Here is an 18,002-nt window from a genome sequence, read left to right as displayed (position 1 = left end):
AAGGTTTCCTTAATCCTTAAATGCTCTTCTGAAATCCAGATAATGTATCAACAAATGGCTTTTCCATTAAAAAAACAACAACATTTGTTGGTCACCTAACTTAAACTAAGATGATTGTTTTTTAATTGCAGATGGTTGAATGGGAGCATTTATGAAGTGTGGACTGTCTCTGCTGCAGCTCACTGATTATGGAGCCAGAACAGGGGCCCCATGTTGCTGGTGACAAAGGGAGGCCTGTTCAGTGTTATTGTGCATCTCTAAATGTTTGGTGAGGTCCGGGTTGAGGGCTGGAGTGCTGTTGAAGATGGGGCTGGGTGGTTGTGTTTGTTGTAGACAGACACTTTATTCAAAACATGTTTTATTGGGTTTCATTTTAATACTAGATGATGTGAGGAAAACTGTGGTGGCATAATCTCTGAAAAATCTCCATCCTCTTCCATTTAAGGTTTGTTTGTGGTTAAAATATGACCTGAACTAAATACGAGAAACAACCCTAAAATGTATGGGGTTTATGGGTGCAAAGATAGAAATGATGATGGAGACATCAGCACAACCTGCTCAGACAATGTAATGTACAACATAAGAGAAAAGCAGGAGACTTTTTTTTTTTATCATCATTGGATCATGTAAGGGCAGTCATCCAACCTTTCACCACTTTAAAGTCATTTTATGATCTTTATGATCCACGTCTTTACTGTACAGGTCAGTCTTTGTCAAAGACAGACAGAAACAGACATGCACGCTTGCTTTCACACCTACAGGCAATTCAGAAACATCAATTTACCTAACATGCATGTTTTTGGATGGTGGGAGGAAGCCGGAGTACCCAGACAGAACCCATACAGGTATAGGGAGAACATGCAAACTCCACACAGAAAGGCCCATGCCCCAGCTTCATTTCAAACCAAGCCTCAGCCTCGGTTCGAACCCAGATTCTTCTTGTGAGGTGACAGTTTTAACCACTGCGCCACCATGCTGCCAACTTTCACAAGGTACTGAAATTACTGCTCCTTTATACAAATTAAAATGATTGTAAATTGGCACAGTTTATGTTTACATTTAGCAATGAGCATAAAACCAAAACCTTTAAGACTGGGAAACACATTGCTACTGCAAGTATACAGTATGTTCACAAGTATAGAACATGTGTGATTGTTGTTGATGTCTGGCCAGTCAAAGAGCTTGCAGTCATTGTTTGCCTTTTCATAATAGTGATATAAACAGGAACCTAATTCAACCACTCAAAGCTTTATTTCAATTCCATTTGGATAGGCTGTCTTCATCATAATATTCAATATCCTTTTTCAGTTACTGCTAAACAGTTTAACTCTGATTGAATGGTGGCAGCATTTCCCAAATAAAATGCGACATTGTTTTTTTCAGGACTTGTTGATTGTATTTACTTTTCAGTTCCATGTGTTGAAATCCCAAAGTTCTTACTTTTACTTCCAGTAACCTCACCCTCCACCCTCTTCTCCCTTCTCCTGACTGCCTCACCTGTTGCTTGTTGGTTACAGGTCCAATGTTGATAGATTTCATGAGACCCTGAGAGTCATGCTGCTCAGAACACACCAAAGCATGAATAAGTGTGTGAGAAAATGGGTGGGATGTTCTCTAATGGAGCAGATGATGGGTTTAGGATTTAAAGAGAGGGTAAAGTAGCAAACCCCCCAGGTGCAGAGGCTTGATTAGTCAGGGATGAGGTGGTGTGGAATGTGATGGGGTGAGGATGGTTAGGGGGGGTTCAGGAGAGGAGGCATACTGGCAACCCTGATACTTCACTGCAATTAAACCTGGCATGTACTACCAACACACAAGCACACATATTGTACACAGCATCCAAGGTACGTTCTGTATAATCACAGCCCCTTGACCCCCTACCAACCACTCTTCCTTCTCCAACCCAATTAAACTGAGGTGTTCCGACTGATGCTCAGCAATTGCAGGTCATATTCAACAACAGGATTTGTCTTTAAAGCAGTATTAATTGAGTTTGTTGCCACTTTAACCATGAAAGCTTGACTATTTTCAGGGTAATTTCACTGCATCCACTATTAAGCTCGTATCTTGGTTATTACAAAAGCCAGCCATACATGCTATATCTTGTTTTGTTCAGTACAGTCTTGGCTTTCAGATCTTTCATCATTTGATGTGATAATAATTAGATTTTTTTTTTTGTTTTTTTGTATTAGTCTTAATATCAAATGTGTCTTGTGAAGTTCTATGTATTTCACCATAATTGTGTTGTGGATATTGTCTAGAATTTAGCAATATTGGAACTATAATGGCAGAGATACTCTGTGAACTAGCAATTAAAAAAAAAAAAAAAAAAAAGGGCTTAGTGCCTAATGGACATGAATGACTTTTGACCACAACTTTTGAATCATAACAATGCCAGCAAAGGTGAAAACACACTCAGGAAGCATTGAGCTCAGATTAGAGATCAATGCTTCCTGAGTGTGTTTCCACCTGTACTTTTGATGGCCACTTGTGGTCCGATTACAGCCAGATCATTTATGTCCGGATTGAAGTAGCCAAATAGAAACATGGTCGCAGTGGTCAACACACCCCTGCCCACACTTTTTTTTTTTTTTTTTTTTTTAAATGTGTTGCTGCTTTCAAATTCAAAGTGAGCATATATTTATTTTTTTATTAAACAATAACATCTTTCAATATCAACATCTGATATGTTGTTTACGTTGAAATAAATATAGGTCAACTGGCTGCATTCAAGCAATAAATGAAATGAATGTAGATAGATGTGAGAGACTGTTAGCATGAGTTTGAATCAACTAAACTTTAAAAAGTTAAAAAAAAAAATAATAAGTGGCCACTTTCATCTGCAATGGGAGGCGAAACACTCCCACATTCTTATGAGTATTTTCAATCCTTCTTTTTTTTCTATACATGGTGACCCCATTTAGGGCTTCTGGATTCCAGGAAGAGTAAACCTGTCACCCTTCACCTCTCTCACTACCCTAGTAACCACTCTAACATTAAAGTCTAATTGGTTTACTGTCACAGCCAATCCCATGGGGGATGCTATGAATTTATTCACAAAAATAACAATTTCAGTGGCTGCAGGAGACAGAAGGGAAATCACAACATCAGGAGACATACTGTATGTCCGGGTGGAATTATGTGTCAGATGCAATGAATTCTGCCGCATTTTTAATCATTTAAAAAAAAAAAAAAAATTCATGTCACTTTAAAACTAAAATATTAGTCATCAAAAATGAAGCAATGTATAAACACAAAAAGGCCAAATAAGTAGAAATACGATATATCAGCATATGAGCCAATTTCGAATATCAATAACCTCAAAATCAACACAACAGAGGAAACAGTAAAAACAACACATTAACACGTGGCCATAAAAATCAACCAGATCACAGCGTTGTTCTCACATGCTGACACTCTGCCACCACCTCGTGGTCAAAAACGGTAAAACACAAACTGGAGAGATGACACAACACTTAATGTCTGTAAATCACATCCACTTTACACAAATACAAATTATGATTTGGAATGTCATAAATTTGTTTTAGACAAAAACATACAGGATTACACATTTAGGTTCTCAGTGAAATTATTCTCATTATTACTTATATTACCCGCTACAACAGAGTGAGTTGCCTACCACCACCCCGAGTTAGTAGCAAGCGAGAAGGAGAGCTGAGTTAAATTAGATTGATAAAATCATGTGTAAATAAATCGGGGATAAATGTTTGGAATGATGAAAGTTAATCTCCAAGTGAAAATGCAAAAATACCCAATACAGTTTGCATAAATCCCTGAAAGGAACACATTACACGATGAAGAGATACTTGGAGTTACCCAATGAGGCTGTGAGGGTACAGACACAAATTATTTGGAACAAATGTGCCAGGCACACACCTAAATTAATATATTTCACTTCTATCAAAAGGCAGATCGGTTGGAAAAATAAATACATTGTGGCAGATTAAACAAAAATGCTTGATTCAATTTGCTGTCACAGTTTGTGAGTGTTTATAAATCGTACGTGTGCGTGGGTTTGAATGTACAAGTACTTTGCCAATTAGAGCGAAAGAGGTTTTGGCTCACTGACCTGTGTTTTGTGCCAGATCAACACATCAACATCAACACAAACCTGGGACATTTATTGGGCACCAACAATGTTTTTTTTTTTTCCCTTTTATTTAAAAAACAACAACTTTTAAAACATTTTTGCGCTTTTCTAATAACATTTATTGGACACTTATCATAATACATTTCTAACTGGTTCTCTCTGTCAGACAAGGACAACATTTGCTGTGCCACTCAAAAGGGCTTTATGTGTTATTTTTCTTTTGTTTATGTGTGTGTGTGTGTGTGTGTGTGTGTGTGTGTGTGTGTGTGTGTGTGTGTGTGTGTGTGTGTGTGTGTGTGTGTGTGTGTGTGTGTGTGTGTGTGTGTGTGTGTGTGACTGTATATTTTACTAAACCCTGGTAAGGTCTGACTGACACTTCCTCCAAACCAACCATAAAGCAGATAGCTGGGTGGGCGGGCTGCAAAGGTCAACAGAGAGGACCTGTTCTCAGGTAACGATATGCCACACATACACATTTCCAGACACTCAAACACATGCACGCACTGTAGCCACCGGCCAAGTAGTCAATGAAGCCTGTGTTGGGAAGCTGTTTTTTTCTCATGCACCTCCCCTCCCTCCCCGCTCTTCCGCTCCTCCTACGATGTGTTTTCATTTCATATTTCGGGGTCGTTTTCAGTCAGGAAATGTTGTGCCACATTTACGAGCTCCTATTTGAAAGAGTGGCCGAGAAAGGCTGCTCAGACACTAAAAACTAACGTTGTCAATAAGAGTTGTGAGTCCTCACCCACATTAAACCTCTCAGCAGCTTATCCGTGGCCAGTAGAGCCGCCGACAAGCATCAGTAACATGACTAATAAAGTCAGTTCACTGGCCAAAAATAAACCTGGGACAGAACAAAGTCATCTAGTCGCCAAACTGCTTCAGGAAAGAGCTGCAAATCTAGATGTTATGTGTGACGGCTGCTACAACAAATACATGCTTGGAGAAAAATAATTGAGGATGCAAACAAATATCCAAAATTCTGTGACAACGCATTTACATATTTGCAATTTATAGCATGTATTTTACCTAAGATGCTGCGCTCCATGGCTGAGCATTTGTGGCACCACTAAGCAATAACATGGACAGATCATAGCAGCATTTAAAATCTGGGGGGGCATACTGAGCATGATGAAGTCAGGGATGAAGTCAGTTTTTCTTCAGGCTGACCTAAACCATTATTAGGGACATTCAGATCATAACTCAATGGGAAAAAAAGCAGGTAACTGCCACTCAAGTTAAATATTGAAGAAATTTGTCAGTTTGTACTATTTTGTGTAACAGTTTGATAATGTGGAGAATATGGAGATCTTAATTTACCCGTAATTTACAACTACATCAATGAGCAGCAGCAACACTTTCATGCTGTTGTAATGCACTCAGTTAAGGTTCAGTGGTGATTGAACGAGGGGACAGCGTCTGTACCTCCCGTTAGATCTCCTTTGTGTCGAGGACGGCAGGTGGGAGACGAAGAACGTCTGGAATGTGAGAGATGAGGGTAGACGTGCACACGCATAGACATACTCAGTGACAGACAAACACACACACACACACACACACACACACACACACACACACACACACACACACACACACACACACACACACACACACACACACACACACACACACACACACACACACACACACACACACACACACACACACACACACACACACACACACACACACACACACACACATTCTCACAGTCTTTGAACCTCCAACTTAAGCTCCTACCTCAGAGAAGACAAAGGGAAACTACCTGCAGGCAAAAGCGGCTGTGTGGCCTGGGAAAGGGTTAAAATCTATCTGTCTCTATCATCCTCCTCTGAACTGGTTCAAACAACAGATTACAGCCACAACAAAGCAGAAAGGGGTAATGGTTGCTGAACTGTTCTTTATTAGTAGGAAAAGTGTTAATCATCATTAATATTCGATTTATTATCTGAAATAATGAATACATAATTCACTCCTAGATTCATGCAGGGTCTTGGAGGACAGAGACAGATGTGCTAATTGAAAGAGTCTGGACCTATAATGTAGCTTCACATTTATCTGCAGAAAGTCTGGAGAAAACCCTCCTTTTCACATCTGAATTTTATTTTGCTCAATTGTGTTGTATTTTTGGAGTCAAAAGAATTGAGAGGGATCTTCAAAAACTACACCACAAGGTAAATTATAACCAGAGAATAGTATATGGTGAAGGACAGAACCTTGAGGCACTCCAGAGGTAAACTAAAGGAAGTTCTGGCCAGACAAAGTTTATAATGAGAGAGATGGGAACAAAACATTCTACAGCTGTACCTGATCCATAGAAATAGATGTTTCGCCACAGTCAGTGGTTAAAAGATGAAAAAGAAATCACCAAGGCCCTCTTAAAATCCAACTAAAGTCTATCCAAATGCCTATTGAGATTCATGTAGTCAATGATTTGCTCAGCATTTTTTTTTTTCCAAGACCAGGGCCAAGAAGAGAGGTTTAGATATTGCACAGAATTTATTCAAAATGGGTAGGTCTCGAATTGGCTTTTTGATGAGAATGAACTGATCGGTTTGAGGAAAAAAATGGAGAGATTGAATGAATTCTGTTAATATTATTAGTAGAATTGTAGTTTTAAAGTATACCTATTACAATCTTTTGTGATGAATTCTTCTTAAGCATGGGAAACGAGGGGGAGAGGGATTAGAGAAGGGGAGGGACAGAAGGAGAGAAAAGAAGCAGACACACAGGGGTCCTTAAGAATGGAGGATAAGAAAAGAAAACAGGAAAGATAAAAAGAGGAAAGAAAATGGGAGGGAATTGGGAGCCAGAGAGGTTATCAGAAGAAAAGTCTGACCCCAGGGTAGGATTAACTCAAACAGCCAACCTGCCCCACACAGACACCAAAGAGGAACCAAAGACACAGGAGTGATGGACCAAAAGTTTGATTTCAACAGTATGTTTTCTTGTATTTGAGTATACAAAAAAATTCTAATAATAATAATCTGTCTGACATTTTGAGTTCCCATTCAGAGCCATGTGTAAACAGAATCTAGACTGCATTGTGCTGAGTGACAAATCATGTTGTACTTGGTGCTGGCTTGATCCTATCAAATACACAAATGAAAAAGGCATGTCTGGGTTAGCTGATGATAGATAACTATGAGCCTCTGCTGCAGAAACCTGGTACAGTCCTTATAATATTTCATCTGCTTGTTGTACATATGATATTGGCAGTAGAGCACGCTTGAACTGGCTCTGTCATTCAAAAGCATATCCGGGATCTATCTGAAAGAAAAGTGGCACCAACAACTCCCCAGTTTGTCCAACTTTTAAACTGAACCTATGTGCTTCTGATGAAAGGCTGTATCAGTACTGTTGAGATAATTTATATAATGACCGGGGCAAGCATCCAGCCAATCACATTAGAGAAGTCATGGGGCTAACATAACATAGTCTCAGTTAGAGACAGAGTTGACTCGACAAATCAGGAATGTGGTCGAGGGTAAATTTAGTTTATATAACTTTCATTATTTTAAAAGGTTCCCTCCATGTTTAAGTGGTCTAACTCTTACAGAGCGGGTGGAATGTGTGGTTTCATCAGATCACTCAAAGCTGAGGTTAAAAGGCCTTGTGTTGTAAACTAACCACCTTACTGAGGTGCCCTTCAGCAAAAATCCCTATAAAGCTCAAGTTTTTGTCCTGTATGTAACCTCTGACCTCAAAATGTAGACAGGTTTTAAGAGACACCAATATACATACACAATGCTCCGTTTAGTACATATCTAATGATTTACAAGCTTTTAGTTACTGGAATTACTTTTACATACTTTTACCTTATAATTTGAAACTCTGGCCACATTTAAAAGGAACATTCAACATTGTAACATTAAATGTGTGACAGAAAAAACTAAAAACAGGCTCTCCTTAATGCTACGTTTACAACATCGTCCACTGACCCCATGCCATCCTTCACATAAATTAACAGCGCTTTAAAAGATGAAAATGGACCAAGTAATGGCTTTACAACAAATTCTATAAAAAGTTTACAAACATTAGCCTCCAAAAGATGTAGCAGCAAATCACCTAAGTGAATTCAAGTTTTCACTTGTAAGAATAAACATTTGTTAATCTTCTAATAACAATTAATTTTTTTACTTGAATTTCATCAAAATTAACTTCAATGTGTAAATTGCTGTGAAACCAAAATAATTAACTGAAAGACATGCATATTTTGTTGGTTTGTCACTGGGAGCGACACTTTTCACATAATGTAGTAATTTGATTAAATTTAACAAAAAAAATATAGATAAGTGCAGCTTTAAAGTATACACTTTGTTAGGTTTAGTGTGCTATTTTCCATTTAATAAAATGTCATAAAATTAAGTTAGATTAGTCTTACGATAAGTGGCATGTGATTGCAGCATGCGCTCTGTAACAAGGAAGCTGATTGGTTTAACGGTTTACAGGTTGTCTGCGGAGTCACGGATTATTAAGACATTAACGAACTGACTCGGACTGACTAATGCTGCGGATGAACTTCTGACTTCGAACACACACAGTCGCAGACATTACACACGAGCCCACTGAATGGCACACTGTACAGCCTACAGCATATTTCAGATAGAGGAATGCATTGTTTCGATTTGTTACGAGATCAGAGGTGAACATCTGCAGATGGACAGTTTCCATTACATCAAGTGTCCATGGTCATGCCCCCCCCCCCCCTCCCCCCACTACACCCTGACATCCTCTCACCCTGATTTCACCTCCGGAAACACACAGTCAAACAGAGACAGAGAAGCAGAGAAAGACTGGAGGTCACCAGTGTGAAGCTCTGATGTTTTTTCATGTGCGTGCTGAGATCAGTGGGACAGCTGGATAAAGGGGAGCAGAGAGACAAGATCAACAGGTAGACATGAAGTGATGCCAGCTGCAAAAGTTGACCCAATTTCCTCTTTTTCTTTGGTGTTTGTTTTGCATGTCATCGACCTGTAAAATCACCAATCATATATCCTAAGGCTCATTTAGCATATTTGATTATCATGAATATTAATACTTGTAGACGTTTTCCACAAAAGAACAAAAGTTCCCTCCTTAAACTTCTTTACATACAATAACATTAAATAAGCTACAAAAAAATATTTGCAATAAATGGATATATTCTGAGCTATTCATAACCGCTTATTTCCTGCTAATACATGAGTAAGGCACCGAGCAATTAAATATGAGACTATCGCATGTGTGTGTGTGTTGCGATGTTTGCTCAGCTGCAAGTGTTGTTCTCGGAGAGCCTCTCACATCGGCTCATCTCCTCCAATCCGAATGTTAATGAAACACAAGGGAGGCTCAGTAAAGGGGATTTCTTTTGCACATACAGTCATCTAGAATGTGTCATTATCACATTATCACAGCATACGGTGTAAAGTGTGAATCCAACTGGGCAACCCTGTTACTAAAAATAGATGAAGGTGTTTTGGACGAGTGAAGTCCTTCAGGTCAATGACGTCATCCCTGCTTGTATTCTGGAAGTGCTCTGCATTGTGTATTGTGGCAGATATTTGCGGTGAACTGTGTGGAATGAAAGATAACCTTCAGAGAAATGTGACAGGAAAATATTATCTCATGTTTGCTCCCTAGTCCCTCTGGCAGCATCCCATCTATTGCCCTGCGCCCACCGAATGTGTATCACACAAATCCCTATTGTTCGGAGCTGCATGAGTAAAAAGCTGGAGAGTGTGGTGTTTTCTCCCTTCTGTTCTTCTGTCTGTCTATCTGCTGCCACAGATGTGGGTTAGGTGTAGTCAACACCAGACTGAGGACTTCTTCCCTCTACTTGAAACATGTTTACATGCAAGGAATAATATTCCTTGGCATATTCCTGTTGAGCCATGTGATCAAATTCATTGATATCTGCTGCAGGCAAATTTCTTCTGAAAACAGGGTGCTTTTTGTATCTTGTTTGTTTCGGGCCTTTGGGACTTCTGAGTTTGGTCTGAAACAGAATAGAAGGTGTGAAAGGTGCCTCGGATATATTCCAGACTGGAATTAAAACATAACCCACCTTCATTTTTCAGAGGTTGCTGAGTGTGGCACATTAACTGAAGAGGCCGAAATACACACATACATGATCATGCCTCGAGGGTATATCTTTTATGCTAGCTAGCTGTGCAAACTGACAAATGGTAGGAAGCTCACATATTTTACACAGCCACTGAAAGAAACATGGCTATAATCATTTAAAATCATAGCTGGCCAGGTGCCCATCCCGTTGTATGGAAGAGGAGAGCTCATATTGTGTATGACAGAGTTCACCTGAAAACCCCGACTCAGGGACAGCTATCCTGTTTCCTGACTCACTGTTGTATGGCTGTTATTTATGCTTTAACTCACAGTTTGATTTGGTGGCAGTACATATTTTTGTGGGACTTCTCAGATCTCACTGTGGCCTGGTGATGGTGACAAAGAAATTGTATCTCTGTTTCAAAGAGCCCAAGGTTGCTAATATTTTCAGTTGTCAAGCTGTTTCTGACTGAATGTGGGGATCTTTTGTAGAAAATGTCAAAAAATAGCCTGAAGCTAAAGGGCGAATCGCACGAAATACAATCAATATATACTGAATCAAATTCATACAGTGTTCAAAAAAAGAAGTTTTTATACATATTCTTGCTCATGGGTCATTTAATTTTGTTTATCCAGCTTCAAATACTGTAATCATTCTCAAATTCCACAATATGTATAAATCTATCTAACTGCTCCAAAAAAAATATGTATTAGTTTAGGTTTTAATGTTGTAAATTGAATAGACTTTGTAATGTTGGATGAGTACGAGAGACATTTCTTTGTGCTGTTATTGAAGAACTGCTTCATAAAGATGAATGTTTTTTACAAAAAAGATGACTGATTTGTGATCAGATCGTTCTCTGGCATATGACTGTTTTTAAAAAAAATAATCAGACCACTACAGCCCTGAGTGCACATAGATACACATTTGCATACATCTTCCTCACTAACTGTGTTTTTCACTCACTCATCAGGAGCACCGGCAACCAAAACAAAGACTAAAGGGCAGACACTGAGCTGCACATCTACCCTGCCTCAGGGAACGGCAGAGACTAAGTGAAGGAGAAGTGTCTGAGCAGCCGTGTCTAATCCAAAGGCAAGCAGTAAACAGTTAGCTGTGGAGCAAAATGTTACAACACAGCATCTGTGGACGAGCTGATCAGCAAAGGGCTTCTTTCAAAGTAAAAGCCTCTTGTCTGAGGAAGGAAAATCATGATTACATGATTTGGATTCATGTAACTGCATTCAAAGGATTTTTACTGCAATAAAATTCAACAAAAAAAGGAACGAAATAAATTTTTACTGACCCGTGAGTAAGTTAACGGTGGATTTCCTGATGGGGTTTGTGTTTCTAGTAATTTGCAGATTTGTCCTTAAATTGTGAGAGCGTGTGTGTTTATGTAACACTCCATCTGCAAACAGCAAAAATGGGCATAATTTCTGAAGCCACAGACTCAGACGCAAATATGCAAAAGCATGCCTCAGCATAAACACACACGCAGACAGAAGAACAGTGTACTTTTATGCTTTCCCTTTAAACTTTCAGTCCCTTTAAACAAGCAGTTGTTGGAAGTTTACTAGTAATGAAGGCGTGAACGGGATGTTGCATGTTGGCTGAGCAGTTTGTCACATCAAGTCCAAAAGACGGGAACTTTAAAGAAAGCTGAGAAAAGACAATCACTTATTTCTGTGGTTTTTCAGGATGCTGTTGATGAAGCAGTTTTATGGCCAATTTAGTTTAATAAAACTTTGAGAAATTCTTTTGACATCAATCTATGATCCAAACGTTAGGGGGGATGTTTTCATGAAACAAGAGTCCCATTTTGTTTAAGTGGTGACAAAATGTGCAATATAGTAAAATCAAATATAGCCTACTATGTGGCGGCTCGGTACATGGACAGCAGTGGACGAGTTGTTTTTCTATCTTAGGGGACGTGTATCACACATGAATGGTAATATAGATTTTCAAACCATGGGGAAGTTAAAAATCTTTGTTATTATACGGTGGACAGAATATTTTTCCATCAAGATGTTTAGCAAAGTGGACATTTTGGACTGTTGTTAGATGTTGTCTCCAGTCACAATCACAGTGACAGCATCATCCATAACCAGATAAATCCCATGGCTACAGGCATGGTCACAGCTGTTTCCTGTCTCCATAGATCTTTTCCCTGGCAGACATTTTGACTTGTCACATTAGGGAAAGCACAGGTGTATTCATGACGGTTGCATTTGACTGTACTTCAGGTTGTGGAGATAGCATTTTCATGTTAATGGGACAGGCAGCCATTTCATCCTTAAGGCCAAGTGAATAATTTGTGCTATGTTTGAAAGAAATTTTCTTAATCGGTTCCAGAGCTACTTTGTTTACGAGCATGGGTTGATCTGGGGTCACAGGGACCTTGACCTTTGATCCCTGAATCTAATCAGTTCATCCTTGGGACCAAGTGAGCATGTGTGCCAAATTTGAAGAAATTCACCCAAGTGGTTCTTGAGATATCGCTTTCAAAAGAATGCGAACAAATCATGCTTACAGGCATAATGAAAGCAAGAACAGCAATTGTTACTGCAGTTCTAAATTGAACATCCAAATGTCTATTTGAATTGATTTAATTTGTCCTTTGTCATTATCTTCTTGGTTATGCAAAGGCAGGCCAAGACAGTGTAATATCCGGCTGTTCCAGTTTTTAGTCAAAATACTCTGTTCATGTGTAAGTCAGGAAATAAAGGTGCTGAATGACAACGATTAAATGTGCACATCAACAAAATATTAACAGTCTCCATAGCTACATTTTAGTTTTAGATTTTCTCTGTTGGTAAAAGACTTTCTTTGTGTGCTTCGTGCCCGAAAGCATAGACACACAGAGCAGATACACAATGATAATAATTCATCGGCGACCTTTTGAAGAGAAACCATAGAAACTGTGTACACAAACAACAACAGTCAGCCAGTGACATTTAGGTGTTTGCTTTCTAAAAACTTTACAGTAAGAGCTGTAAATCTGAGTTTTCACCTTAAAACTTCATCAGGTACATGCTGCTAATATTCTTTTCATTTTGTCTGCAACAATACAACTCATTCTTCTCTCCTCATTTTGAACCTAAGCACACACTGTTTTCCTCTAAATGTGAATGGGTATTGAAGTTAGAGAACTACATCATCGGTTGGAGCATCACATCATGGAAAATATGAAAGAAAGACCATTTCTAACGGAAAGGCACAAGACCCCAAAAGAAAACACCCATTCTTATTTTCAACTTTCCAGTGAGAGATTTGTTTCCCATCAAAAGCCCACAGAGCAGACCGTTACACACATACAGCAATGACACCTTTTACAGTTGGTCCATTGTACCCAACTGTGTTCAAATCAAAGTCACTGTGGCTGAATGAGCACATTCCAGACAGGACGCCGCTGCAGTGAGGGCGTCCAGTCCTCTAATGTACTGAAGACATTTAGGTTCTATGACCTGCTTGCTTGCCAGGTTTTAGAGTCATAAAACACTAAAGGGAGTTTAGAGAGAGTTTTATTCCAGAAACATCAGAGACCAAATAAGGTCAGGAGTCCTCGAAAGGCTCATAGGTAAAACTGTTAAATATAGGGTGGGAAGGGTGGGGGTAACTGAATGTGGGGGAAACGATGGTTTTGACAGCAGAAAAAATTGCATCTGACATGTGGCTGTAATTGAGGATTTCAGTTCTGAGACTGTCAACAATAAAATAATGTGACTTGGTTTTACTGTAGAGAGGAAAGTTGTCAAGAACAGACTCCTACTGGGCTCACCTCACAATCATTTATATTGGCTAAACATGGAATCCTTTCAGAGCAACTCAACCAACGGCAAATGGAAAGTGAAGGTTCTTTATTTTTTTTTGGGGGGAGGGGAGGGGGAGGGATGGGGGTGGCAGGGTTGAGTTGAAAGTGTGGAAAACACTTTATGCTTGCGTTTTGTGATTTTCTGTGTAAAGATTTCAGCCAACACCACGATGGCAAAACTGGGGGAAAATGTCTTTAATGAAGGCTAATGATTTCAGATTTCTTAACTCTGGAGACTGTTTTCCAGGAGCTGAGAAATACAAGTAAAATGCAGCTTGTCTGATTTAGAGTGGATGTAGTCTGAGAGTCACAAACAGAGGTTAGTTAGATCAATCAGGCAATCGAAGAAGGTGCTTACATGCACTGTTGATTACTGTGAAGCTGAAATTAATGGTCAATGCAATTGGTTACATTGCAGCTGCTGCAAACACGTACAGGGTCGATTTTGATTTATACTTAAGCGTGTACTTTCCTAGTTTACAAAGTACTATATCATGTAGTCTCATTTTGGCATGTTCGATGGCCACTAGTGATCCCCACACGCAGGAACTGTGTTTGCATTTGGTCACTTAAATCTAGTCTAGTTTACTTCATGAGAAATTCAGTTTTGTCTTCTGTTACCAAGAAAAAGTAGGCGACAGAGATGGTGTGTGAGATTGGTAAAGGTTTTGAAGGAAAGGATTTATTAAGATACCAGATTAAAAGATGGTGCCTCGCTCATTTGAATTAGGTGCACAAATGTTCTGCCGACTTTTGCAGTCTTGGGTCCATACAGCAAGCTTTTTGGCGTCCTTCTCTGTCGAGTAGAGATCATACATTAACTCACGCAGGCTGAGCCGGCTCACTTCCTATTGGCCCAACACACACAGGAATAGGATACACTAGAATAATAATATATATCTTTGAGACTTGGGCCTAAAGGATTAAACTCTGGTGATACAATTTGGCAGCATTTATGCCTATTCTAACTGTTGTGTATGAGAAAAAGGCTTTTTGGGCACATATTTGCAACTGTAACATACAGGAGGTCTTACAGTTAGTCATGTGGTCTCTGTGTTGACGCTGTAGTTCAGATGTTTTGAATGAGGCGGGTGTTTTTTCTATGTGTGCCGGAGCAGACTGACAGATGGTAAAAGGACAAACAGACATACAGACTGAGTAGAGCTTTTCCTCAGAGCACGAAAGTGTTAAATGTTCAGATATTCACCATCAGAAACTCTGCATTGAAATGAATATATCTGCAGACTAGGATATCTTCTTGCATGATGTTTAAGAAATCTTCCATCATAATACCAACCTTTATAAGGTTACGTACCGTAAGTTGTTGTAAACACAATATCTTTGAGGTCAGGAATAGATTATGGTTTTGGGTTAAAATAACTATTTTAATACGTGTCGTAAGTAGGTTACTCGTGTAAGTTAAATACGTTATGTTGTTAACCTAATTCACGTAAATCAAAAGAAATCCAGCACAACTTTTGCTGTCTCATGGACTTTTACTGTTTGCTCCATTCAAGCACTTCTGACCTCCTCCCTACTTGGACTATGTCACTCTTTGTACTTCGCCGCATGACCTCCATCACATGACCTTCCTCTTCAACCATGGTAATACATGCGTGTACTTTTCATGCAGATTTCATGTAAATTACAAGCTTTGGTGTGATATGGCGCAGTTCGTAGGATACTGGACTGAATCAAACATCGAAAAAGGTCCGAAAAATGTCTAAGGTGTTTGATGATGCAGCTAAAAATGAACAATGATTTGCTTAAGACTACACTGGCATTGATAAATACCTAACTCTCTGATTCGCAGATGTTTCTATATTTTTAAATTGAACATGTGATTTCTGTCACAAGACAGCCTCTCTGACCGTCATGCCTTTGGCTTCCAACTTTGTCATGGGCTGTGTTTAGTGTGTGAATAATAAAAAAAAAAAAACTCAGGCAAGACAACACACGTTTCCATGACAACACATGGATATGTACAGCCCCAGTTATTTCCCCCCGTTCCGTAAATGTTAAAAATCATATGTAATTTCCGTCAATCCCCTGCACTTGCTGACATTAAATTGGCACAGGGTCGAGTGTGTTGCCAACATCCCACTTCAAAGCCCAGTGTGAACCCCCTCCCCAACGCAAATATCTCCAACACTCAAACAGCCAGTGCAGAGCAGAGGAAACCACCTCACACCATTACCATATAAACTAAACACTTCACTTCTCACCCTGGTGCAGCGTTTGACTTGACTGCCACTTCCAGCCACCTCATGATGCCCAGTCACACGAACACACATAGGATAAAGAGGTCAGAGGAAGCCTAGTCGATTGGCAAACAAACAAACTATCAGTCTCCTGCACAGCTGTATAAGAAGAGCCTCACAGCAGGGAGTCACTGAATAGAAATCATAACAGCAGACAGAGGTGTGAAACTGGAACTGGGAAGGGGCTGAGCCATATTATGTGTCTTGTAATGGCAATGAGCAATGGCTGTGGGTCCAGACTCCTTTGTTGTCATTAAAGACTGCTGATAGATAATGTTGAAGAAATTGGTAGTTCAGTAATCACTACATTCATTTTAAAGGGACAATCTGTTGATTTAAATGAAATGCACTATAAACTGAGGACTAAAAGTCTGAGAACTAAAAGTCAGGATATTTTCTGCTGCTATCTACTATCATGATTAGCATATTTTTATGAATGAACGTCAATTTAGCTCTCCTTTGGAATCATGGCAGCGTTTGGATGTTCTAAAATAATGTGTGTAGTAAAAATTGAATTAAACAAAAACACAGCGGGATAAGTCTCTCCGTACATATCCTTGTAGTCCACTAAGTCAAGTAAAGACCAAGAAAAAGCAGACAAACTCACTTATAAGTCCACAACTTTTTGCTCTAAATAAACTAATAAAATATGGCACCATTCAAACTTTCAACATCAGAGTATCATTCCTCCCACACACTGCCTCAGCAATACATTGTACACTTTCTGCTGTAAAGCAGTTTAAATCTGCACTTAAAAGCAAACCAGCAATTCCCCAAAGGAGTCTAACCTTGTGACACACAATGACACCCTGGTTGTAAGTCTTCATGTTCAGATAAATTTTCTAAAGAATTAAGGAAATACATGACACATTATAGTTAGTGATTTAGTCTTCATAATAAAACACATTATTCAGACTTTCCCTGAAATGTTCCCTCTATCTTCTATTGCTTCTATCTATCATTGAAGTACAACTTGCAACCTGTATTAAACATGTGATCACAGCACCTAAAATGATTGAACCTGAGGTCACATGAAGAACTAAAGGCTCATCTGCAAGCATATGTCACCAATGTAACCTTCATATTTAACATTTCTTCTTAATCTTACTAACTCATGATGTGCTGATCTACAGAAAACATATTTGCCATCTGTAGTTATCATTCAGTGGGACTATTGTACATATAATCAACATAAGGGAAGGCTTCATTTCACTCTTTCAATAAAGTGTCTGTTGGGTCAGTTCCCTCCTTTTCTCCATTCAAAGATCCATCTCAGCTGTATATTTCTTTACAGTGACGATGTTGAGAAAAAGCTGCAGCAGCAAGAATCTTACCTTCCATAACCTGCAGGGCAGCGGCCAGCCAGCACAGCAGGACGAGATGCAGGGCAAGAGAGCACCTGAGGAGACACATCAGTCATGAAAGTTGCTTTGGGTGAAGCTCTAGGTAGACTTAAAATCATTTGAAATAAAAACACGTTAAAAAAAAAAGGTCATAACAACTTAAAATATCTCATATTGCTGATTGTTCACATGGAAATAGCAGCGCAAAGAAAAATGAAATCACAGGTCTGCTCTGAGGTGAAGCTGAAGTACTTTGTGAAGATATTCCATGTTTATTAAAATTCAGTTAAAATCCACTCTGCTTTCTTTTCATGCTGGAAATACTGAGGTTATATTATTCTTACCCTTTTTTAAACATTTTAACTAGTAAGACAATAAAAATCCAGCTTTGAAAGTGAAGTCCAAGAAGTACATGTGTGTGATGAAA

General features: G+C 39.1%; 1 protein-coding gene across 3 annotated transcripts in view; it reads right to left on the bottom strand.

Moving 5' to 3' along the window:
- Positions 1-17,626, bottom strand: part of col15a1b (collagen, type XV, alpha 1b) — a 58,025-nt gene extending 40,399 nt beyond the window's left edge. For all 3 annotated transcript variants that reach the window (XM_069709806.1, XM_069709809.1, XM_069709808.1), the window contains exon 1: positions 17,567-17,626. In XM_069709806.1, coding sequence (XP_069565907.1) covers positions 17,567-17,573 — 7 coding nt within the window. In that variant the 5' untranslated portion in view covers positions 17,574-17,626. The remainder of the gene's footprint in view (positions 1-17,566) is intronic.
- Between the last annotated feature and the right edge of the window lie 376 nt (positions 17,627-18,002).

The sequence above is a fragment of the Brachyistius frenatus genome, unplaced genomic scaffold, assembly GCF_029030835.1.
Source record: "Brachyistius frenatus isolate BFR_SWC_R1_liver_20210118 unplaced genomic scaffold, ASM2903083v1 Contig_85, whole genome shotgun sequence".
In the NCBI taxonomy this organism is placed as follows: Eukaryota; Metazoa; Chordata; class Actinopteri; family Embiotocidae; genus Brachyistius; species Brachyistius frenatus.
Note: the sequence above shows the minus strand (reverse complement) of the source record. Positions and strands in the feature narration are given on the sequence as shown.